Below are 25,062 nucleotides of genomic sequence, written 5' to 3'. Positions count from 1 at the left end.
GGGCGGCGGGAGCGGGAGGGCCGCAGCGGACCCGAGACCCCGCGCCCCGGGTCGCCCGAGCCTCGGGCCGCAGAGGGCCGCGCCCCGCAGCTGGGGCCGCAGGTGCACGACCTCGCTCGGCCCGGCTCGGCCCTGCCCCGCCCCGAGCCCGCCGCCCGCCCCGAGCCCCTGCGGCGCACAGACCCCGCCGGGCGCCCCCGGGTGACCCGGGCCCCAGGGCGGCTGCTCCCGCCGCGGCCGCGTCTCCTCGGCCCTGATTGGTCGGCCTCCCGCCACGTGACCGGCTGCGCGACCCGGCGCGCGCTTATTGGCCGAGGCGGGGCCGGGGCGGGGCCGAGGCGGGGCCGAGGCGAGGCGGGGCGGGGCGGGGCGGGGCGGGGCGGGCGGGCGGACTGCGGCTCCGGGGCTCCCGGCCCCGCCTCGAGAGGCCGCCGCCCGCCCTCAGGCCCCTCCGTCCCGAGCGCCGCGCACACGCGTGGCCGACACGACCCCGGCCTCGCGACAGCCCGGAGACCAGCCCGTCCCCACGCTCGGCCGCAGGCCCGCTCCACCCTGCCCCGGGCCACCCCGGCGCCGCCCCAGCCCAGACCCTCCCCTGCCCCACCCCGGGCCCAGCGCCCCAATCCCGCCCTAGCCCGGCCCCCACCCTCGCCCCAGCATCGCCCCGGCCGGGCCCCCCTCGCCCAGCCCCCAGCCCCTCCGAGCCAGGCTCCCTGGGAGGGACAGGACCCTGCTCCGCCTAGACCCGAGGGGACCCGCCGAGGCCAGTGCAGGCCAGTGCAGGCCCCGCCACACTGCGACAGGTGGCGCAGGCTCAGGGCTGGCGGGACGGCGGCAGGTGCTGGCTCGCTGCGGACCAGCTGAACTAGACAAAACGGCCCTTAACTGGCAGCCCTGTAAACTGTGCCCCGCCAGCCCGGGGGCTAAGTGGCTTGGGCGTCCAGCAGCTCCCACCCGCGGCGGAGAGGAGGGGGCGTCCTCTGGCTGCCGCAGGAGCTGGGCGGGAGCAGGGAGAGCTGGTCGCGAGCTGGCCCGCCCGCAGGGTGCACTGTGCAGGGGCGCTCGGCCTCCTCCGGGGTTCCACATCCGGAGTCAGTGTGGACCTGCCAAGCACCCAGGGCAGGCCACGGTCTGCGCTCCCAGGGCCCAGGGCCTGGCTGTTCCCGTCAGGGTCCCCCAGGACCCCTCTGTCCCGGGGGCGTCTCTGCACGTGCTCAGAGGGGAAGGCCTGGGGCTCACCACCCTCTCAGCCCCCTTCCCCCTCAGTCTCCTGCACTTGGTCCTGTTTGGCCACCGTGTCCTCCGCTGAGAAACCTGCCGGAGGAAGGGAGCTGCGCCACCCCCGCACCCAGAGCAGAGCACCCGCCGCAGGCCTCTGGGCATCGCGCCAGCAGACACCAGCCCCAGGAAGCGCCGGCCGCAGCGTCCAGGCTGCTGCCCAGGACCCCTGCCAGGCTGCGCTGGGGGAGGGGAGGCTCCTGGGCGCGGGGGTGGGGGGGTGGGGGGGATGGCGTTATCTAGGAGGGGCCACCCTGGGGGAGGCAGGCAAACCCCAAGCACAGAGTTGGCACAGAGACTTCCGTCAGTGTTCTGGATCCAGGAAGGGAGGAGGGACAGCTGCTCCCTCCCCGGGGGGCAAAAGACGCTTGGGGTGGTCCTTGGGGCTGGGGGCCAAGCTGTCCCCTGAGGCAGGTCCTCTGTCCCCTTCCTGACACCAGGCAACCTGAGGCGGAGTAAGGGAGTGAGGGCTCGGGAGCGGCCTCCAGGGCACAGCTGTGGGCGCAGGGGCGCAGGGCACAGGGCTAGGCCAGTGCGGCCTCTCTGGGGGCCCAGGCGGGGCAGGCTTCCTGACAGCACTTCCGGGCAGCAGTGTAGGGAGACCACAGGGACCCCGCCTTGCTCCCTGGAGAGAGGCCCCCAGAAGTGGAGCTCAGACGAGTCTCTGGGGATCCAAGGAACCAGGCACCTCGGGTGGGCTTTGGGCACGGGGACCACACGGGAGGGGGCCCCAGGGGGCGAGCAAGGCTGCGCTGGGCCAGCGGCCCCTCCTCCCACCAGCCAGGGTGGGCAGGCTGTCCTAGGGCGCGGCGGCCAGAGCTCCAGCAGCACAGGGAGGACTCCCTAAGGACGCAGGACAGACTAGGGCAGGCCCTCGGGACTGGGGCCAGCACAGTGGGACCTGGGGCGAGAGGAGGCTGGCCCCCCAAAGGGGCTGGTCTGCCCTTGGACCATTGCCATGGGGCTGCCTTGGAGAGAAGGGGGGTCAGGGCCGGGGAGCCCAGGTCGGAAGGGGCCCACCCCCCTCGCCCCAGGACCCCGTGCCCTCTGGCTGCCCGGGCGGGGTTGCGACCCCGGAGAGAAGAGCACACGGGGTGAAATCACTGGTGTTTATTGGCTGTGATTCCATCAAGACTACACACGCGGTGGCCCCCCACATGCAGGAGGAGGCCAGGCGCGACAACGGAGGACACGACACCCACAGTCTAACTAAGCTCGGCTGCTCCGGGCGCCCCGCACTGGGAACGGGACGCGGGCTTGGTACGAGCCCGCCCTGTGGGCTCCGAGCTGCCTTCGTGAAGTGTGAAAACAGCCGTTTAGAACAGACGTGGGACCGGGAGGAGTCAGGGGCGCGGGCGCAGCGAGGCGGCGGGGCGCGGGGGGCGCCCTCGCGGCCCGGGGCAGGGGGTGCGCGGTAGTATTGCGGTCTATTGTTATGGCTTGTCTAAGAGCGACGGGGGGCCACGCCCCGGCCCGCGACACGATGACGTTGCGATGTGGACAGAAAGGGCCCCGGGCACCGAGGCTGCGGCCTTTTTGTGACGATAAAACCCCCAAACACGTAAGACCTCGTTTACCTGAGATTCAACACATCGTGATGCAGAGGAAAACAAGGGTGGAGACACGGGGTTCGGGAGGCCGCGGTGGTCCCGGGCAGGTCCGCCCCCCGACGCGCAGCAGGCTTCCGAGGGCGCGGAGTCTCCTCCCGGCTCTCCTCGGGGGTGTGGGGGTGCAGGGGCTGCGCCAGGGGACCCCCACCCAGAGCAGCCTCCGAAGGGAAGGCCGGAGGCGCCAAGTGGGGCAGGAGTGGGCTGCGCCCACGGACTCAGGGGCAGCGAGTTCTGGGGGCGGGGGCTGCGCTCCCACCCGGGGCGGGGGGATGACCCCTGGGCCTATTGCTGTGTTTCCCTTAGTCTGCAAGACGACCGCGTCCTGGTGTGGGCCAGAAGCAAAGCCTTCCGGGGCAGTGAGCCAGGCAGGGACAGAGGACGGGGAGAGACAGATGGACAATGAGCGTGAGGGGTGTGGGTGGAGGTGGGCGGCCGCAGGCGGGAGGACCCCGAGATCCTGCAACCAGCTGTCACGGCGGGGGTGGGGGCTCCCACCCGCGCCCCCAGGGAGGCTGCTGCTCCCAGCCCGCGCCGCCTTCCCCCCACTATGGCTGTGCTCCTGAGTTTGGGGCGGACGAGCGCCCACCAGCGCGGGGACGGCGCACCGAGGGGCGGTCGAGATGCCGGCCTGGTCGGTGCCCGGACCTCGGGCACTGCTGGGTGGAGGGGAAGGGTGGGGGCGGTAAGGGCCGTCCCAGCTTGGGGGGCCCACCCAGAGGAGCACGTGGGCGGGCCCGGGCTGCAGCACAGACCGCAGGGGCCCTGGGGGCAGGCGCCCCTGCCCCGGTGTTGGTGGCAATGGCAGTGCGGGGGTGGGGAGGTGGCGCAGGCTCCCGAGGCATGAGCGGGCGTGGGGCGGGCAGATCTAGGACTATGGCTTATAGTGGCGCTGGGGGGCTGCACTCTGCTCCCGACGTCCCTTCAGGGGCCTCGCGGAGGTACAGGGGAAGGTAGGCGAGGGCGCGAGGGGGGGCTCCGGGCGCAGCGGGGGCTGGCGGCGCCCGCTTACTTCTTGAACATGTCCTGCAGCGGCCCAGGCAGGTACTTGATGACGGTGTCCAGGATGCTCTCGTCCTCCTCCTCGGGCTCGTCCCCGCAGCCCGGCGGGATGGCCTTCTTGGGCCTGGTCAGGCTGCCCTCTGAATTGGCCTCCATGGCGGCCTGGGCCTCGGCCTCGCGCTCCTCCTTCTTCTTGATGCCGTACTGGGGGGGGGCGGGGGGGGCAGAGAGGGGGGTCAGCCCGGGAGCAGGTCTGCCTGGGGCCACAGTCCCTGGAAGGGCTGGACCCTTCCTGCGCCTCGGGATCCCCCCAAGAGGTCTGCCTGGGGCCACAGTCCCTGGAAGGGACCCCAGGTCTGCCTGGGGCCACAGTCCCTGGAAGGGCTGGACCCTTCCTGCGCCTCGGGATCCCCCCAAGAGGCGGTGCCTGTGGCCAAGAAAGGGCCGCGCCGACTGCCGCCAAGACCCTGGAGGACAAAGGCTCCACCCAGGAGGGTGCCTGGGGGGGGCAGGGGGACCCCGCCAAGAGTGCAGGGGCAACAGCGGAAGCCGAAGCCGGGGGGGTAGGGAGCACGTTGAGAGGAAGGTGGGTCCCTACTGGCACCAAAGCTGCGGCCCTGCCCCAACCTGGCCCCCCCACGCGGCCACCCTGCGTGCCCTCCCAGGTGCCATCCGAGGAAGCTGCCACCGTCCTCGGCCTGGGCCCAGGTCCCGCAGCAGCGGAAGGGATAGGCAGGATGCGTGTAGGCAGCGGAGGAGAACCCACTGCTCCGTGGCTGGGGCGCCCACGCAGCCCAGACCCCTGGCTGGGAGGTGCGGTCCCACCTCAGGCCGGCCACGTCTCCCTACATGCAGTGGTGACCACGCCCCTGCCCATGGACAGCCCGTGGAGGAGGGGGCACGGTGGCAGCTCCAGGTGGAAGCCCGCAGCCCCACACCTGGACATCCCGGGCCCCTTGTTTCCAGTTTCCGGCCTGCGTCTCTGCCCCCGGAGATCATCCAGGTCTCCCCTGTGTAGTGGGTGGACCGGCGTCCCCCCAAGACTCATGTCACCCCGAACCTTAGAATGTGCCCTAATTTGGAAATAAGGTCTTTGAGCTGCTCTTAGGATAAAGAGATGATCCTGGACCCTAAATCGGTAAGGGTTTCCTTGTAGAAGAAAGAAGAGGACAGAGAGGCCACATGCAAGTGGACAAAGGCCGGCTGCGGGCACAGGGCACCGAGGGCCGCCGGAGGCCACCGCAAGGGCACAGGAAGGACTCCCGGCGGGCAGCCCTGCCGCATCCGGATTCGGACTTCTCCCCGGAGCAGAGAGCACGAGCGTCAGAGAGGAGCCGCACGGGGGTCCTGGGTGGCCTCGGGGCTGGTGTCCCATGGCGGGCCCAGTCGGGACGGGGACGCCTGAGGTTCTGACCCGCACCCAAGGGAAGCGCTCGCAGGAGTAAAGTGGGACAAGCGGGGACAGTGCGCGCATCGGCGATCGTCCCGATGCCAGATTTCTGCGGGTGCCCCACAAGCACAGGACCCCGGGCTCAGGGAGGAGGAGTCTCTGTCCTGGTTGGGGGGACCCCGTTCCTGCTCGGCTCTCTTTGCCTGCCCCTCCCGAAAAAAGTGGATTCTGGTTCTGGTTCTGGGGGCGGGGGCTGGCTCCCCAAGAAGGACCTTCCTCTGCTCTCGGGTTTCTGGGGGGCTGGCTGTGCCCCCCCAGCCCGCTGATGATGCTGAAGGAAACGTCTGCGCCCGTTTCCCCGAGGCTGCGCTGGCTTCAGGCTGGGGAGGTGACGGCCACTGTGGCAGAGGTCACCAAGGAGGAAGCCGTGCTCTCTGCCCACCACCCGTGGCCAGAGCACAGCCTGTGGCCTCCTTGGGCACCTGCTGCAAGAGGGATGAGGGGGCCCCGAGCAGTCCACAGGACCCTGTGCATCCTAGGGGCGCAGGGAGGGTCTCTGAGGGGCACAGGAGGGCACCGGGCACATGCACCAGGTGAGCGTGGACGTCAGGCCAGCCAGCCGCACGGACTGTGACACCCCCTTGCCCCGGTGGCGGCCCTGGCTGGGAAGGGGGGGCCGGACCGGCTTGGAGCCCCGGGGGCGGAACACGGGCAGGAAGCAGGTCAGCCTGGGGAGAGCAGGCTCCCGAGGACGTGGGCCGCCTGCAGATGCCCGTGTGCTCAGGGAACACTCGCGCTTCCACGAGAACACGCTGTGTGCGGCGAGCAGAGCAACCCCGACCAGAGACGTGGCCCACGAGCGAGCGCGGCCTGCAGTGTTGGGGCTGCCCCTCTGGCCGCCGGGGAGGAGACCCCAGGCCGGGCCACCCGGTGAGGCTCCCCCAAGTCACGGTTCTCTGCAGGGGCACGCCGCTGCGCCGGGCTGGGGTCCCCGCGGAGGTGCCCGGCCTCACGGGGCCACGGCCTTCAGAGCCGCTGGTGACCCGCAGCCACATGCTCCCGTGACACCCAGCCGCGCCTCAGCCAAGCCTGGGGAGCGGCAAGCGATGTGTGGGCTCGGCGGCTGCAAGCTGAGGGCGGCTGGGCGGGCGGCACCCACGCAGGTGCCTCACCTGTGGCTCCTGGACCCCGCAGCGGGGCCGTGATGGGGCGGACAGAGGGACGCTCCACCGACCAACCCCTGAGATGAGACACTTCCTGGGGTGACGTCGCCAAGGGCCCTGTGCGCCCCAGAGAACAGGTACCCCTGTCTGCTGGAGCCTGGGCTGGGCAGCTCAGCACCCCGTTTTCCGGCCAGCCCCACGAGGCCTGGTGGCACATGGCTCCAGGGAGGGCCGGAGGAAGCCAGGTGCCTGGGGGCCAGGTGGGTCACCTGCGGGAGCCACACCTCAAGGGCAGCGTGCCCACGGGCAGGGGCGGGGGGTAGCCAGAGGAAAGGGGCAGGGTCCCCTGGCAGGGGGAAGGACGCACTGTGGGGCAAGACCTCCCAGGAGCAGGACCTGGGGCTGGGCCAGACAGTGGTGCTGGGGGTGCAGCGGGGACCAGGTGCCCCCGTCCCGAGCAGGCGTGGCGTCAGCTGTGGCGCACACTCCCTCCCGCTCTGAGCCCCCCCACCCCCCGGGCGGGCCAATTCTGGAGGCTGGGGCCGCAGCGCTGGGAGACCTGGGTCCCTGGGGCTGCAGCGTCCAGGACACGTCAGATGCCTCCCGGCCTCGGACCCACGCATGGGGGCTCACCCGTGTCCCCGTCTGCCCGGCACCACCGCCGCCCGTGCCAGTGGCCACAGGTGACCACCGTCTCCACTCTGCAGCCGCACAAGGCAGGCCCCTGCCGGCGGAATCAGGACCCCAGCAGGTGCCCCCGCACAGCCCTGCCATCCCTGCAGGGGGACCCTCCGGGCACAGGTCCCACCTCACCTGCGACAGCGGGAGGGACCCTCAGGCTGGGCAGGTGAGGAAACCGCGGCCAGCCCGCCCCACAACCGCAGGGAGATGCCACGGGGCCCTGCGCCCACAGGAATGGGACCGGTGCACAGGCCCGGCCACGGGGTCCTGGGAGGGGAGCTCACGCAGGGCGACCGGGCTCCGAGGGCGCGGGGCTTGACGGGGCTGGGGAGCCAGCTGCAGGACCCCAGCTGCTCCCGGGAAGGGGCTCCCACGTCCACCACCACCCGTTCTGTTCCCGAGCCCTCTGTGCATTCATTCGTTCACTCCCTCACTCATTCACCAGCTCGGCATCCGTGGGGGGGACATGGAACGGCAAAGCCCTAAGTGTCCCATAAAAGTAGGCGGGAAGCAAAGCCAGCGGGGGAGGGGGCTGGCGCCTCGGGGAGACCGGGGAGAAGCGAGGGCAAAGGCCCTGGGGCACGGTGGGCCTGAGTCATCACAAGCCGGGGGCTGACCCCGGGGTGAAACGGGCGTGCACGCGGAGCGGCAGCAGGGTCCCCCCGGCAGGCCCGGGCCCAGGGCAGGGGCTCCCTGGGCAGCAGGCCGCCCCATCGCACCCCAGGGGCGCCGAGACCTGTCCAAGCACCGTGACCTGTTTTCAGGCTCGAGGGTGAGGACACATCGGGGTGACCACCCGGGGCAGCTGCATCGCTGGACGCAGGCAGACGGACAGGGAGACGTGGGCCTCAGACACGGGCCCTGGCCCGCCCACCCCCTGGACGACACCCCGCCCGGCACCTGCCGTCCTCGTCCTGCCCCCCGACCCGTCCCCATTCCCCGCCCCAGCCACGGCCTGACCCGGGACCGCAGGGGGGCCAGTGCGCCGGGCAAAGCCAGGGGAGGTCTCTGCAGGTCTCCAAAGGCGCCCAGGGAGCAGTGCTGGGTGGCGAGGTCTGCCGTCCGCACCCCCACCGATGCCGAGGCCCTGTGTGCCCCGGAGGCCTGCAGCCACCCCAGGGGCGCCCCCCAACCTTGGGGGGCCTGGCTCCTCCCCCAGGTGAGTGGAGTTCTCCATGCTGCGCCTGCACACAGCACGCCCTGCAGGGCCAGGGCCACGCAGATCTCCTCCCTCGGACCCGGAGCCAGGGTCATGGGGTGAGGGGCACCAGGGAACCAAGCAAGGCAGCTACCCCCCCCCCCCCGCACCTGGGCCCGGCGACCCCCAGGGGTGCCCAGGGGCACAGCCCTGCCCGTGATGACTCACCCGCCAGGGCCCCGGGCGCCTACCTGCTGGGGGGCCTCCCCCTACAACCTGGGGTGGGGCAGGTGAGGGCCGCTCCGGGACGCGCGGGGTGGAGGCCACAGACCACGGCCGGTCCTGGGGGCCTGGAGACCCCACGCGAGGACGGGACCCCTGCCCACCCCCCAGGGCTCCGGACGGTCCAATCCCAAGGTCTGTTCCGTGGAGCCGGCAAAGGGCGAGCGGAGGAAGCCCAGCGCGCCCCCGTCCCCAGGGCCCCGCGTGTCCCCCCCCCCGCCCCCCGTCCCCAGCCCCGTGCCCACCTTGTCCCGGATGCCCTGGCGCATGGCCTCACGCTCCGCCTCCATCTTGGCGTACTTGGCCTTGCGCTCCTCCTCCTCCTGCCGCAGGGCCTCCTGGCGCTCCTCCTCCTTCTTGGCGGCGTCGGGGTCCTTCTCCTCGTCACCCCCCAGCATCTTCCCCATGTCCTTTGTGGCTCCTGCAGACAGAAGGCCGCTCAGTCCCACCAGCTACCCCCAGCGCCCCGCCCCCCCCGTCCTGGGGTGTCCTCCTGTGTCTTGGGGAGGGGGGAGGCAGTCTGGGCAGCAGGGGGCAGAGCTGCGCGCGTGTGCCCGGGAGCCCGGGGCCAGGGTCTCATGTGCAAGCGCAGGCGGTGCAGGCGCTGGGGCCCCGGGTCTGAGCTCCGAGGCCGCAGGCGGCAGCACCGGGTCCCCAATTTCTCGGCGGCACCAGACGCCACTTTTGTCACAAGCTCCTGATTCGCGCGCAACAGCAAGCACGTCTGCCGCCGCCCTCCGTCCTCGGCCCACGGGACACACGTGGAATTACAGCCTCGGGGCTCAGCCGGCACCCAGGGCTCCCAGGGCGCAGCGAGGGGAGGGGTGGCCAGCTGCTGGGGCACCCCCACCCTTAGTCCCTGCTCTGCGGGCGCGAGCCTCCACCCTCTGACCCGAGGAGCCCAGCCAAGCGCTGCCCCAGGTGAGCCGGTGGGGTGCACTTGGGAGCCCCAGAAACAGGCTGGGGGGGGAGCCGCCGTCATGCCCCCGTCCCCAGCCTGCTCTGACGCCCATCGCCGCCCCGCCCCCCTTCTCCCTGAAACCAGGGCCCCACGTTGGGACCTGCGCCCCCATGTTCGCTGGAGCGCAGACCCCACCCTGCCGGGCCCACTCCCCAGCTCAGGACGTGGCGGGGACATCCCGACCAGTGCTGGGAGGGGGTCGGGTGGGAACCCGCAGCACCCACACAGAGCACCCCTGCCCAGACCCCTGCCCCAGCTCTGCCCCCGGGCCTGGCCCCTTCCGTGCCCCTGTTAACATGATGGTCCGTCCCCTCACCCCCCTGCCGCCCCCACGCTCTGCAGAAGTCTCCAACCTCTTGGGGGGAGGCTCTGGTGTCCCCCTCAGGCACATGCACCTGCTGCTGTTCCGAGAGCTCACGTTCCAGAACGCTGTCCACCGCTCCGACCTGCTGGGCACCCTGCATGCTGGTCACTGGCGTGGGTGTGCCCACCTGCGGTCCACCCTACACAGCAGGGACCATGCACACCTGCGCGCTGCACAAGTGAGCGCTCATCTCCGGAAGTTCTCCTGGACATCGTCTTAGGGTCACAGAAGCCACCCAGCTGGTCCCAGGGCGGGTGCACTCCGAGCAGCCCTCCAACGGTCGCTGCGAGGCGCGGTCAGCGTGGGGGCGAGGCTCCGAGGCAACCACACGCTTTATTTGGATGTTGTCACTTTTCCCACTAATGTCCCTTTCCTCTTCCAGGATCCCATCCCAGGAAGCACATTACATTTAGGTTAAAGTCAATTTTTGAAAAAAGAAAAGCATTTTTCACCTTGAAACAAACCTACGGTGAGAATTATAAACTGTAACAGAAAACTGAAATTTTTCTAAATAAATAAAGTCACTTGTCACGTTCAGGGCCAGGGAGTTCCACAACGCGCCGCCCGCTCCCCGAAAGTGAGTCACAGGTCAGCGCAATCTCCGTCGCAGCCCCAAGAGGCGAAAAGGAAATTGTGTGAAATCTGACAAGCGAAGGGCTCGTGCGCGGAGGAGCTCGGGCGGCCCGGCCCGGAGAGCCACGCGAGGCAGGGGCCGGCTGCGCGGAGGTGCAGGGCCCGGGCGAGGCCGCGGCCGGGGACTGCGTGACAGGAAGCACCTGGCGGGGTGCTGCGGGCCGAGGCACGACCCCGGAGTCCCGGGCGGCACCCGATGGGAACCGGGATAAAAACGAGAAAACAGGCGGCGTCAGGCGGCCTCATGCCCGCAGGCACCATCACCGGAGATGATGCTCTAATTCGTCGGTCGCGGGGTCTCGTCCGTGTCTGCCGGGACCAGCCGCCGGCTCCCGCTGAGCCCCAACACCCAGAACACCGCCTGGCATGCCTGGGTGCTCAGATACTGGCCAACAACCAACGCCCACATTTTAAAAGATACGCATGATGCTCGGCCACCAACAGAGCAGGCAGGGCGGGGGCTCAGCCCCACGGACCCCTGGCCCCTCCCAGGGCGCTCCGTGGGGGAGCGTCCTGGAGCTCTACTGCATCTCGTAAAGAAAAAAATGAGGCGCCCCTGGGGGGTGCTCAGCGGGTGAGCATCTGCCTTGGGCTCAGGGTGTGACCCTGGGGTCTCAGGATCGAGTCCCACATCAGGGTCCCCACAGGGAGCCTGCTTTTCCCTCTGCGTTTCTGCCTCTCTCTCTCTCATGAATAAATAAAATCTTTTAAAAATAAAAAAAGGAAATAAAATAAGTATTACAAAGGCACCAAGCTGTCCCCCGCCCACCGCCTCTTTCCCCGCTGACGCGGTCCGTACCTATGATCGGTGACGCCCAGGGAGAACCCACCGCAGGGCATCCTGGACTAGCGCAGATATGGGACGATGCTCCAGCCACAATAACTCCAAAAGCAGCAAATCCTCAGGATTGGCCCTAACCAAGAAACCCCCAGAACATGTGGGTAGAAACCGTCTCCTCAGATGCCAGGCTTGGCCGACGCTGGCACTCCTGGTGGGCACGCTTCACACGGTGAAGGTGCCAGTGACACCAAGAGTGGAGCCCGCCTGCGTGCGGTCCACGCCGTTCTCCCCGCGGAAACGCCAACAATCCGTCCCCTTCTCTGTTTGGGCTTGGGGCCACGTTAACCTTCACGCGGCAGTGCCCACGTCGGCAACCCGACCCCCCCCCCCCAAGGGAAGTGCCCTCACCGAGCGTCTGACGTGTCCGGGGAGCTGCAGGCGGCACAAAGGTCATCAGAGGGGAGGCGTTCTCAAGCGAGACAGCGTGTGCCGGGGGCGCTGGGGAGGCGCGCCCTCTCGGGGTCTGGGGAGAGGCGAGGTGGCGCCGGGGCTCGCAGTGCGACAGTCGTCAGCACGCTGTGAGCCCGCTGTCCTCAGGGTGCTCAGAGCAACGGGGGCACGCAGGGCCGCTGACGGCAAAGCGGCACACTTTACGTGAATGTTTCATCACAGTAAGAAAAGGGGAGCATAAATTTGAAACGACCTATAATCTTACGTCTGAAAAAGAAACTCAGGCTGCAGAACTGACCTCAAGGCGCTGGCAGAAGGGCGCGCCCTGGCGGCGGCAGGAAAGACGCAGGTGGGACACCCGGGGAAGCAGGAGGAAACCCCACGCCCGGCGTCGCGCGCAGAAGCTGGGTGGTTGCGCCCGAGTCCACACGGCCGCCGCGCGTCCAGAGCCAGAGCAGGCCTTGACCCAGCAGAGCCCAGGGCTCCGAGGCCGGCGGCGCCCTCAACACGCATGTTCCTGGGGCGGCAGGAGCACTCAGCCGCCTCCGGGGGAAGAACGAGGGGCCCACACGAGTGGGCGCACCGGGCCCCCTTCAGGACTTGGTGCTCAGGCACCAGGGGTGGGCAAGTCTGGGGCCACAACACTGGAAATGAGGAAAAATGCGCAGGAAAACGCTGCAGACTGAGAGGACCTTAGCGTGACCAAGTGATACGTGGTATCCGAATATGGCTGAAATCGTGAATGAAGCGGATTTTCTAAGACACGCCGTCAAAAGCTGAGAAGTGTGTCTAAGAATTCACAGATGGGCTCCTTCAAACATTCAAGAAACAGATAATTCCAATGATATTTAAACTGTTCTTGGAAAGGAGAGAAAAGAAGGAAATTCCTCAGGTTATTTTTGTGAAATCCGCATAAGGACGATGCCAGCAGCCGGCAGAGAGTGACCGTGGGCAGCCCCCACTTCCCCACTTCAGCAGTGCGACAGGCGACGGAGGGCGGGGGGGGGGTTCCAGAGGAAACAGCACTCGTGATGGGGGGGGGCCTTTAGGGAAGGAGACAGGGTCCCGCGTCCAAGACCATTGCACTCCTCAGGCCGCGCACCGCGTGCTCTGCAGGCTCAGAGGCTTCCCCGCCCCAAGTCCCCGTGCCCCGCCCCCCGCGCCCGCCACGCCCCAAGTCTCCGTGCCCCGCCCCAAGTCCCCGTGCCCCGCCCCCCGCGCTCACCCTGCCCCAAGTCCCCGTGCCCCGCCCCCCTGCACCCCTACTCATCCTGGCCAGGGGCAGGCAGGTGCACCTAGCCCTCCTCCTCCTCCTCCTCCTCCTCCTCCTCCTCCTTCTCGGAGCACCGCCCTGCCACCTCAGCTGGAAGCGGCGCCCTTGCTCAGGGTCTAGGTTCACAACAGCTTCAAGCAGGCCTGACAGTCTGCCCATCACGCGTTTGACACACATGCACACCCACAAAACCATGGCCGCAGTCAAGCTGGTGGACATGCGCGTCCCCCCAAAGCATCCTCACCACAAGCCCCCCACCCCCGAAGGCGAGGTGGGTGTACCTCGGTTGCCCGCGTAGGATGTTCGAAGTCCCCCGTGGCATTGCAGCCACGCACACAACACCCAGCGGTTCCCCCTTCTTGCCGACGCGCGGGCCCATCGCACGGACGCGCATCGGCCCCTCCCGTCCGGGCAGGTGGTGGCAGGTCCAGGGCACCTGCTACCACACGCTCCCCCCGGCCTGGACCCTGAGCTGCCTGCCGCCTACCTACAGGCTGTGCGTCGGCGTCCGGGTCCACGTGGACTCGGGTCCATGGCCGTGAGTGTCCGCTCAATTCTCAACTGGCCGCTGGCCTTCCTGTTACTGGTGGGCAAGAGGCCCGCGTACATTCTGTACACACGTCCAGTTTTGTCTTAAAGATGCAGCTTCGGGTTTTCTTCTTCCCGTGTCCTTCACATCTGCTCTGAATTTTATTTCCTTTCTTATTTTTCTTTTTTTAAGATTTTATTTAGTTGAGAGAAAGAGGGAGCATGACTGGGGGGTAGGGGTAGAGGGAGCCCGAGGTGGGACTCGATCCCAGGACCCCTGGATCCTGACCTGAGCGAAGGCAGATGCTCCACCCCCGCGTCCCCCAGTTTACAATCCTTTCTTGTTTGCCTTGAGACTCTTCCCAGACCCACGGCTCATTCAGAGGCATGTTGTCCAGTTTCCAGGCACCTGGGGGGATTTCCAGGTATCTTCCTGTTACTTTTCTTGCCCCGTCCCCCATTCGGCATGACTGAAATCCTTCACGTTCCTGACTTCGTGCTTTACGGCCCAGACACGTTCTGCCCTCGCACGTGTGAGCGGAAGGCACACCTGGGCTCACCGGGAGTGTTCGTGCGCCAGGCAGCGTCGGTGGTCCTTGTGCGTCCTTCCTGCTTCTCTGTCTGTTCCATCAACTCCTGAGTGTCTCACCTAAACCTGAGGATTTGTCTATTTGTCCCTTTGCTTATGTCGTGAAGCTCGTGCCTGGGGTAGAAACAGTGGACACCGCGACATCCTCTTCCTCCGTCGGCACCTTCGGCGCCAGGAGCAGCCTCCTTCGTCCCTCTACCAGCCTCTGCTCTGGAACCTACTTTGTGTGTTGTCAGCGGATCCACACCAGCTTCCTTTTGAGCAACAGGAGCACCGTGTATCTCTTCCACCTTCTTACCTCACCCTGCGTATGTCTTTATATTTGAAGTGAGTTTCCTGCCGGCGGCATAAGGTTGGGTCTTGGTTTTCCGCACCACCTCCCAGTCTCTGCCTTTGGGCGAGCGTGCTCCAGCGGCCTGGGCAGACGGGCCGTGAATCCCAGCTAGCGATCCGTCCGAGCAGAAGGGAGGCTTGTCGGAGGGTCACCCCCAGACCACGCGGCTCTGCTCCCACCTAACAGAGCCCCAAATAAGCCAGGGGAGAATCAAAGTGTCTCAGCAACCCGACCACATCTGGAACGAAGCTCACAAATATACTTAGGAAAACAAAAATATCCCGCGCAGCAGGGTGGAAGTCAGAACGTCTGGCACCCAGGAGCCGCTGGCAGACGCTCCGGGCACTAAGCAGGTACCACACATGACGAGGAAGCCACCCAAGCCCGGGTGAGCCGACTGCGCACGGACATACGGGGGAACACCGGACCGCTGCAGACTCCAACGGCAAGTAACAAGCACGGCAAGGTGTCAGTAAATAAGAGAAAATTCACCTAAAATGTATAAATCACAATGTGGCAGCTACAAGGTATCCAAAAACTGCATGGAGTAAAAGAAAGATGTTGGATTAAAATCAAAATTTTAAAGATCAATTTAAAATAAGCGCATTTTATCTATTCGACCAGCACTAGTCTTACGAAACCCTGCGTGGGGAGCCGGCGCGTAAGGTGCATTATGGGGGGGCACAGGTTGGCGTGATCCCTGTAGAGGGCACTTGGGGAACACGGGTCACAATTCCAGCACCTCCTTGATTCGCGGCAGCAAGGATGTAACGGATTCCGACCACCCCCACCCCAGCCCTTCCCGACCCCCGCCCCGGCCTCCCCGTGCGGCCGTGTTAGCCCCTGCGGCTCGGGGTCCCCCGACAAGTAACGGCGGCGCTAATCGCAACGAGCACATGACAGGAGACACGCAGGGCATGGGGGCTCCCGGGAGCATAGTGGGGCTTTAAGTCCCGCCCCAGCCCCCTCGGCCTGCTCGGAGGAGGCCCGCCCGCAGTGGGGGGGGAGCTGCAAGCCTCTGCACACGGCCCCCCACGCATAGCCTCCTGCCCCTGGCCACCCACCGCAGGGCAGGTCGCACCCCTTGGAGCACAGGGTGCCGCCGCCAGGGCTCCGCCGATGACCCCACGGCACAGGGGGGCGGGTACGGTGTTTTAAAGTCAGAAATGGACCTGACACCGTCCCTCCCTGAGGAAGTATTTTTAGGTAAAGAGTGACGCCAGCGAGTGACCTGAAGGCCACGCGGTCCGATTCCGTGCGGCCTCTGGACTCCGTGCGGTTTCCCTTCCCCACAAGGGCGGCCCGCTGGTCCCTGGATCCACAGGGCGAAGGCGGAGGCGGGCGCGGGGACAGCACGGGGCTCCTGCCAAGCCCCGCCCCTGGGGCCGCGCCGGTCACGGCCTGGAGCCCGTGTGCACACGAGCCGCAAACACTCCTGGACAGCGGACCTCCCCCCCGCCCCGACAGGAGGGGCTCAGGCCCGCGCCCCTCACCCTCGGGGGAGAGAGCAAGCCGGCCACTGCCCACGCGGCGCGCCCGCCACCTGGGGCCACTCCGGCTCCGACCCGGGCCTGTGGCATTCTGAGCCCCGGGGCCCTGGGCCCAGAGCCGCCCGCCAGCGCAGCGCCCGCCTTCCCCGGTGGCCTCGGCCCGGGCGCACCCTCGTCAGCCACATGGGCCTCCCCCACCTCACGACCCCCGATGCCCGCGCCTGCTGGGGGTCCAGACAAGGGCGTGGGCTCCGGGCTTCCAGGGAGGACGCAGCCCCGTGAGCCACGCGGCGCCAGGCCTAGGACGCTGGGCGCGGCTTGGGCATGGTCTCCGGGCGCCCACTCCCCACTCGCGGGGCGCCGGCTCTCCCGCGATGCCAGCCGCGCGGCGGCCGAGGCCGGGCACTGCCAGCCCCTGCTCTGCCCAGAGGCGCAAGGCCCCGGGACAGGGAGGCCCCCCCCCACATATCCAGGCCCGATCTCAGGCCCGGATCTTACAGGGTGGGGCCGACTGGGCGCTTGGCCAGTCCCGCGCGGGGCAGGAAGCCGGGGAGGTGGGCCTCCCACAGCCTCCCCCCTGACGGCAAGCCGGGGCAGGGTGCTCCCTGCGGGGCCACCCTCCTCCCAGGGCCCTGTCACAGCTGCCTGACCCGGGTCCCCACTCCTGAGTCCCCGTAGGAACTGGCACCCAGCATACAGCACCCTCAGCACCAGGCACCCAGCGTGCAGCACTTCTCAACACCCACAGCCAGCACTCAACTCACAGCACTGAGCACCTGGCACCCAGCACCCTCAGCACCCTCAGCACATAGCACATAGCACTCAGCACCACATACCCAGCATGCAGCACTCAACACCCAGACCCAGCACTCAACACCAGCACTGGCACCTAGCACCCAGCACCCAACATATAGCACCTCAGTACCTAGCACCTAGCACTCAACACCAGGCACCCAGTGTGGAGCACTCTCAACACCCAGCATTGAGTACCTGGCACCCAGCACCCAGCATGTAGCACTCAGCACGAGATACCCAGTATACAGCATCCTTGGCACTCAGAACCAGAACCCAACACCCAGCACTCTCAGTACCCAGCATTCAGACCCAGTTTAACACCCAGACGCCAGCAATCAGTACCCGGCACCCTCAGAACTTAGCACAAAGCATTTAGCACCTGGGACTCAATAGATGGCACTCAGCAGCAGCAGCACCCAGCACACAGCACTCAGAACCCAGAACCCCAAGCCCTCTGCTGGGTCCTGAGCAGCTGCCTGGCCTCAGTCCGGTTGCCACAGTTCAGTCAAGCCCACTGGACCCAAGGGGGCCTCCAGGGTGGAATGGGGACCCTCCCTTAGGCTGCCCCCTAAGAAACGGAAGCCAGAGGTGCGGACTGAGTCCTGAGAGGGTAGAGAAGTCATTCCCCCACTCCCCACCCCCGGGAGATGAGAAAAACAGGAGCAAGTCTAGAGAGCAGAGATTTGGGGGCACTTGGGGGCTCGGTCAGGCAAGCACCCGAGTCTTGGTCTTGGCTCAGGCCGTGGTCTCATGGGTTGTAGGACAGAGCCCGCGTGGGGCTCGCTGCTCAGCGCAGAGCCGACTTCTCGCACACCCCTCCCCCAGCTTGTGCTCCCTCTCTCCCACGTAAATAAAATCTTCAGAAAGAAGCAGCCAATCTTTAAAAGGAAAAGAAAAGAGACTCACAGAAGCCCGAACACAGGCAGGTGGAGAGCAAGGGCTGCGCAGACCCCAAGCCTCCATCCCTGCTACACAGGAGCAGAGTGCTCCCGCCCCACACCTGGGGTGCTCTCCCCGCCCTGCCCCCCCAGAGCGCTCCCCGCCCCCGCAGCAGTGCTCCCCGCCCCACCGGGGTGCTCCCGGCCCCGCAGCAGAGTGCTCCCCACTCCACGCCCCCTCCCCGAGTGTTCCCCAGCCCTCAGCAGAGTGCTCCTCACCCCACCCCTCGGGAGTGCTCCCCACCCCGCCCCTCTGGAGTGCTCTCCCCTGCCCCCCGGGTGCTCCTCTCTGATCCATGTTGCCCTTGGTGTCTGCCTGGCCTCGGGCTCACTCTGCTGGTTTAAGGCCCAGCGTTAGATGCGCAGCGACCCCGAGCAGGCCCCCGCGCTGTGCGATCACTGAGAGCCCCTGGCACCGGAGCTCCTACAGTGAACGCTTTAATCCCAACCAGAATTTCCTGGCAACCAACGGAAATAAACGACTTTCCTTCTCGGCTGGCGTAGAATACATCCACTTTATTCCCGTTCGGGGGCTGAAGCTTTATAACCGAGCTGTAGCTTAACCAACGAGGAGCACACTGTCCTGTGGGAAGGGCTGTCCTTCGTGGTTAGGGAGAAAAGGCCGTTTCTCTGAGGCCTTTGCAGCCTCCGAGAGACGTGGGAGAAGCGGGTCTCTCCCGAGCCCAGGGGAGCGAGCCGGCGCCCACCCTGGTGGTGGTGTTCTGTCACCCACTTGCTGCTGGCTGCCCATGGAGATGCCCCGCTCGCGAGGACGAGCAGGGAGGGATGCAGCCCTGCCTTGGAGGGTTCGGGGCCTGGGGCCAGCCTCTCAGATCAACTCCACCTGATGTGCTCCAGGTACCGGGGCGGGCGCTCCACACTGCCCACCTGGTCGGGAGAGCCTGTGCCACCCTGGCCTCACCCTCAGGGCAGGCTCCCGTGGGTGGACACCGGGGGTGCAGCAGGACCAGCTGGGCTCTCAGCCTGCCCGCAGCTCTGACCCGGGTCCTATACGGCAAGGTAGGGAGAGTCCGGGAGGGGCCCTGTGACCTGACGCTGGCACAACCAGGAGTCACAGAGCCAGTGGGAGGGGTGCTCCGGATGCTTAACAGAAGCAGGTGCCAGACCGGGGGGTGGGGGGGGGCCCTGAAGGAGAAGCTTCTCTGGCCAGGGCTCCCGGCCCAGAGGAACACTCGCCTGCAACCCACCCCCCCATGTGAGCACCCAGCTGGGAACCCCGGCAGCCCTGCCACATCTGGGGGCTGGCCCCCAACAGCCCCCAAGCCGTCCCCGCACACGGCGTACAGCCCACTGCCCCAGGGCGCAGAGGCCCCCGACCACAGCGGCACCCGGAGGCTCCCCCTGCCGTACATGTCTGAGATGCTCTCCTGTCCACGGAGGGCTGGGTGACGGTGCCCGGGTCCCTCCCACGCCCCCGCGGCTGGCTCAGCAGAGCCGCTGTCCCCTCAGACGCACAGGCCTCGGGCTGGGGGCCGCTCAGCCCTCACCCTGATGCCCTGAGCACAGGCCCCAAGCCCTCCCACTCCCAGGAGAGGGCAGCCTCCCCAGTCCAGGCCGGCCCAGGCCGAGTGCCCCAGGACTCGGGACACAGTGACCAGGCCCCGGGGAGCCCGAGGCAGCGGGTGTCCCGTCACGTCCTGCTGTCTCCATGCGGTGGCCCCGGCTCATCTGTGCACCCTCGAATCCCAGCTCAGGTGCCCCCCCGTGAAGCCCTCCCCCGCCCCGCACCAGCCCCGAGCACCCGAGCCTGCTCTGGACGAGGAACGAGGCACCCGAGGCAGGGCAGCAAGACAGCCGGCCGCGAGCCAGTTGTCGGGCCTGACTTGCCCTGCTCGCGTCTACACCAGCCACCGACCTCGGTACCGCGACAGCCCCCGCTCTCGACCTCGTGTGACTATAGACTATAGCTCCAGGGCCATCGCCGCTTCCTGGCCTCGGGGACTCTGCTTTCAGATCACAGCCTGGAGCCCCAGCCCCCGGCCGTGTCCAGTCCACCGCCGCGACTCTGCAAGGCCCTCTTCTCTGAGGGACCGAGCATCCAATCCGGGGGAGTCCCAGGGTGGCCCCAAGGGGACCCCCCTCCCCGGCCGCGGTGTCCACGGGGATCCCATCTGACTCTGAAGGAACCAAAGTGCCCCCGGGTCACCCCACAAAGAACCCAGACCTGAGGGCAGACCCTCCAGGTCCGCTCCGGGGGCCCGGGACGGGGGTGGGGGTGGGGGGGTGGTGGTGGTTTGGGCAGATCCTGCCCCGGCAGGCAAAGGAGCCCGGGCCCGCTGCCTACCCGCTGCAGGGAGGCCACCAGTCGGGGCCGCCCCTCGTCCCACTGCTCAGTCCCTGGGGCCAACGACAGCCCCCTCCCGGTGGGCAGGCCCCTCCTGGCCGCTGGGCCCTGCCCTCCCTCTCACCACGGCCAGCGCTCCCTCCCCTTCCTGCCAGTAGCAGTTGCCTCCTGGCCCCAGACAGACTGTGGAGGACACAGCCCTCGCCGAGGGCCACACAGCGGCGGTGGCGGCGGCGCCAGCAGCCCCCCGGCCGGGCTGGGCTTCAGCGGGGCTGCACGCAGGGACGGGCCGTGGGGAAGGCCGGGGTCTCCGGGGACGCCACCGCCGTCCCATCTGCAGCCAAGCTCCTGGCCCAGCAGCCCCTGAATTTCGGGCTGGCGCTGAGTTCATCACCCCCGAGCCTCAGGGTGGACCCGGCCCTAGGGAAACAGCCGCGCCCGGGGCCTGTGGGCGCCCCGCTGCTCTGCCTCTGGACACGGCCTGCGCAGCCTGGAGCCACCGCTGCCACCAGGCCGCCCCCGAAGGCTCCTCCACGAGACGCGCGGTCAGGACCGCACAGCAGCCCTGCCGGCCGGGGACGGTCTCCCACGGCCACGGCCACAGCCCCAGGAGGCTGCGTCCAGGCCCTCGACCCCACCGCCCCTCCTGCCGCTGGCCTCCCTCCGCGCGGCGGCGTGGCCTCTGGGCGTCCAGCCCTGACTCTGTCTCTCGGCTTGTTTCTGATACATCTGTCTGTCCATCTGTGTCTCTCGCCCTTGGGTTCGTCCGTCGTGATCTCGGGCCCCCCATTGCCCGCAGGTCCCCAGGCAGCCTGTGCCCCCCTGTCCCCCGCTGACCTGCCGCCCGCCTGCTCCCTGTGTCTCGGGTCTACCTCTCTGAGTGGCCTCCCGGCACCATCCCTCTGGGTCTGGGTCCGTCCCTGTCCGTCTGTCTGCACGCATTCATCCTGAGAGGCCAAATGATGCCCGTTCAGGGGGAACTAAAATACAAGGTCTCACTGGGGAAGCCCGCACGCAGCCCCCAACCCCAGCAGGGGGTGACAAGTGTTGGGGGCAGCACCTGGCTAGGCCACCCCGTGACGGCTGCGGACAGGGCGCTCCAAGGTGCCTCTGCCCCCCTGCAGCTACCGCGTGTCCCCGTCACCGCAGCAGGAGAAACTTTGGGCTGACATGGAACAAAGGGAATCCAGGCTGGCAATTACCCAGCTAATTTCAGCCATGTAGACAGCCAAATCAGATATTTCAGGTTTCTCACAAACCCACCTCAGGGCCTGAATTAGCCACCTAATTAATTATCTGTAACAGCCTGGGACTGGCTGGGTGGAACACCGACTGCTCCCAGAGCCAGGATGCTCGTCCCTGAATCATGTCCTGGTGACGTAATCATTATAATTAGACTCAACCTGCAGCCTAGCCTTGACCACGAAATCTCCGGGAACGTGGCCCCAGGCCAGCCCCCAGTGTCTTTCCACTTAACTCACAGCAGCAGAAATGCGGCGCTTCCGCCAGGGACAAGCCCACCCCTGGGGTCCCGGTCCTGGGCTTGGTGGCCCTGCCATCCTGCCCCCCACCAGGGGCGCAGCAGCCCCCCACCTCCAGAAGCAAGGCCCCGACCCCTTCTGCCGCTGCAGCAGCGCCACGAGGTGCAGCAACTGACTCATGCCAGGCTGCAAAGGCGACCTGGTCAGGGTGTGGCCCACAGAGGCCACCACGGGAAAACCCCCCGGGACGGTGGTCAGGTGCCGCTGCAGGCAGCTGTGGGGAGCCGATGCAACAGCCAGGGGCGCTGGGGCACACGGATGGCCGGCGGGCCCCACGGCTCCAGCGCGATGCACCCAGGCTGGTGGGGACCTCAGTCCGTCGCCCGCCTCCTGGGCCAGGGTCTCTGGCCACGACACTGTCCTTTTGAACCAAACAGGCACAGGATTCACTTCAGATACGAGCCAGCGGGGTTCGACGGGCGGTCCCCCCACGCTCGCTCACGCCAGCACACACACCGCTGCACCACCTCTGTGGAAGGGGGCCGGGGATGCACGGCCACCATGGCATCTTCTCGTGCCCCTAGGTCCCACCGGCCCTGGCTCGCTGTGCCCGCTGCTGCCCCCACCCCGGGTGAGCCCACTGCCCCGGCTCTGGCAGCCTCCCGCCTCCCCTGCTGCAGCCACTCTACAGCTTCCCCAGGCTCTGCTCCCCAAGAGCAAAACCCCCATGGGGCCCACCAGACCCTGCCAGTTGCACTTGGCCCTTGGCGCCCCTGGCACGCACCCTGGGCTATCCTCCCAGAGGGGAGGGTGCTGCCGCTTAACCGTCGACCCCAGCCTTGGCGCGGCCTGGATGGCTCTGCCCCGACCACAGTGTGCCAGGCTGCGTCCTCCTCCACCCCCGGGCTCCGTCCTGAGGGGGCCAGTGGGCAGGTGAAGCCCGAGGGGGACCGTGTAGGGAGTGTGCCCCGTGAGGTGTGTGGCCAGCGACCCCCTGGGAACATGATGCCCCTACTCCCTACCTCCCAGGGCCTGTTTCATCACGAACTCCATGACGATGGCTTTGATTCCTCAGCGGCTCCTCCAAGGGTCAGAACTCACATGCAAGTGTGGCCAGGAGTTCTCTGCTGGGGGAGAGGAAGTGGTCACAGGTCACCCCGAGCAGGCCGGGGTGAGGGTGGCTTCCTCATCTGTACCTGCTGGCCCCTGAGCACGGGTCTGTGGTCTGAGGATGGCTTCACAGGTCAGGTCCCCACCTGAGGGCTGGAGCTGACGCTGACAGGGACACTGGGGTCTGGGGCTTCCACCCCACACCCTGACCTGGGCACGTAGATCCCAAGACCTGCTCCACCTACAAAGTGGTCTCACCTGGTTCCTGGTTTTCAGAAACCAGCTTATGGTGGCTACTGTGGGGATGGGGATGCGGCGCAGAGCCTGGGAGAGCACAGCTCCCAGGAGCCAGGCTGCCTGAAGCCCGGTCGGGCCCAAGGGGTGTTTGAAGGTGACTGGCTCTTCTGCCTCCTTGCTGGGCCCTGGGCCACAGGGGTGGGGGGTCACCTAAGGGACAGAAGGAGTATGGAGGGGTGGGGCCTGGCTGGATGCCCCTTTAGGGAGCTCCCCTCGGCTTCTTACAGGAGCCCCGGGAGACCAGGCTGTACCCAGGGGAAGTTCCTGTGCCCACTGCCACCAGCACGGCGGAGACTGGGGTGGGAGACCCCGTGGGAGGGCAGCTGACCCCACCTGCTCTGCTGCCCCCCACCTGCGCCTGCCGGGCCTCCAGGGTCCAGGTCGCTGAACTCTGGTGTGGAGGCGCTGCCTAAACCAGGGGCTGCAGTGCTCCCCCTCCCCGCTTGTAGGGAGAGCAGGACAGCCCAGGGCTGAGATCCAGAGCTTTCTGGGGTTCTCCTCCCAGGAGACCCGCACTGGTGCGGCCTGGGGGGGGTAGGGGGGGCTGGGGGGGCTGGGGGGTGCTGGGGGAGCTGGGGGGGTGCTGGGGGGGTGGTGGGTGCTGGGTGGGGGGGCCGGGGAGTGCTGGGGGGGCCGGGGGGGGTGCTGGGGGGTGCTGGGGGGCCCGGGGGTGCTGGGGGGGCCGGGGGGGGCTGGGGAGGTGCTGGGGGTGCTGGGGGGGTGCTGGGGGGGCGGTGGGTGCTGGGTGGGGGGTGCTGGGGGGTGCTGGGGGTGCTGGGGGGGCCCGGGGGTGCTGGGGGGGCCGGGGGGGTGCTGGGGGGGCCGCCTCCCCGCAGGGCGCTGGCGCACAGGGCGCCCTTGCCGCAAAGCAGATTCTCCTCCAAACTTGTGCCCCGGGTCCTGAGGGGTGGGGAAGCGGGGCCCAGCCACAGCCAGGTCGGGGCGCCGCGGAGTCCCCCAGGCTTGGGCCCGCTCCCGCTGCCGCCGCACCCCTTGGCTTTGCGGGCGGGCGAGGTGCCGAGCGGTCCCGGGGCGGGGGCGCGGGGGGCGCGGGGAGGGGCGGGGGGGCAGGGGACGCGAGGGCGGGAGCCCGACCGCGGCGGGAGCGAGCAAGAGCCGCGCGGGGCCGCTTCAGCACCGAGTCCGCGGACAGCGCCCGCCCGGGGCCGGGGTGCGGGCGGGCGGCGGGGTGGGGGGGGGCGCTGGGGCCTCCCGGGGGGCCGGGGCGGCGGGGCGAGCCGGGGGGCCGGGGAGGGGTGCGCGGGGGCTGGGGGGGCTGGGGGGCTCCCGGGGCCGGGGGCGGCGGGGGCAGCCGGGGCGGCGGGGGAGCGGGGCGCGGGGCACGGGGCGCGGGGCGGTCAGCGGCGTTACCTTCCCGGGCCGGGGCGGTCAGCGGCGGGGCGCGCTCGGGCCGGCCGGGTCCATGTGGCGCCGGGAACGCGGCGGCGGCTGAAGGGCACGGGGAGGCGCGTCACACGGAGGCGCACCCCCCGCCCGCGTCCGGGCGTCACGACGGGGCGGGCCCAGCGGGGCGCGGGGCGGGGCGCGGGGCGGGGCGCGGGGCGGGGCGCGGGGCGGGGCGCGGGGCGGGGCGCGGGGCGGGGCGCGGGGCGGGGCGCGGGGCGGGGCGCGGGGCGGGGCGCGGGGCGGGGCCACGGAGCCGCGCCCCCGCCGCCCCGCCCGCCCGGAGGCCCCGTGCGCGCCGCCCCGCGCTGGGAAGGGGCTCCCGCCGCGCCCACGGGGTCCCGACCCGGGCGAGGCCCCTGCGCCCCCCGCGCCCCCGCGTCGCCCCCGGGCCCGGCGCCCCAGGGCGGGACGAGCGCGCCCCCGACTCCGGGCCCCCACGCGCCCCGCGGAGGGAGCCGCCCGCGGCCGCCGTAGTTCTCAGAGCAGGAGCGCGCGCGGGGCCGGCTCCGCGGCCTGGGGGCGGGGCCAGCGGGCGTGGGCGGGGCCAGTGGGGCCGGGGGCGGGGCCAGCGGGCGTGGGCGGGGCGTGGGCGGGGCGTGGGCGGGGCCAGGGCGGGGCGGCGGGTGGCGCAGGGCGGCGGCCCCCGCGGGGCAGGGACGCCTGAAGGTCGCTGCGGACGCTCCGCCCCGCGGCCTCGCCCCCGCCGCCCCCTCCCCCGGCCTCCGGGATTTCCCCGCCGCCGAGCCGCACTGCGGGGAGCGCGGGGTCGCCGCAAGGTCGGAGGC

At 68.7% G+C, this 25,062-nt stretch overlaps 1 protein-coding gene across 3 annotated transcripts; it reads right to left on the bottom strand.

The window, feature by feature from the left end:
- Positions 1-2,373: 2,373 nt before the first annotated feature.
- Positions 2,374-24,391, bottom strand: CPLX1 (complexin 1). 3 transcript variants are annotated; one of them, XM_041753639.1, is made up of 4 exons: positions 24,242-24,391; positions 22,486-22,590; positions 8,787-8,962; positions 2,374-4,091 (listed from the first exon to the last, which is right to left on the bottom strand). In XM_041753639.1, the coding sequence occupies exons 2-4, from the start codon at positions 22,514-22,516 to the stop codon at positions 3,894-3,896; spliced, it is 405 nt and encodes a 134-aa protein (XP_041609573.1). In that variant the 5' UTR covers positions 22,517-22,590; positions 24,242-24,391; the 3' UTR covers positions 2,374-3,893. The 3 variants fall into 3 exon arrangements, with proteins under 3 accessions (XP_041609573.1, XP_041609574.1, XP_041609575.1); XM_041753640.1 differs by having other exon boundaries at positions 22,486-22,587; positions 24,242-24,348; XM_041753641.1 differs by lacking the exon at positions 24,242-24,391 and adding an exon at positions 22,832-22,847.
- Between the last annotated feature and the right edge of the window lie 671 nt (positions 24,392-25,062).

This window comes from Vulpes lagopus, chromosome 4, assembly GCF_018345385.1.
Source record: "Vulpes lagopus strain Blue_001 chromosome 4, ASM1834538v1, whole genome shotgun sequence".
Classification (NCBI taxonomy): domain Eukaryota; kingdom Metazoa; phylum Chordata; class Mammalia; order Carnivora; family Canidae; genus Vulpes; species Vulpes lagopus.
Note: the sequence above shows the minus strand (reverse complement) of the source record. Positions and strands in the feature narration are given on the sequence as shown.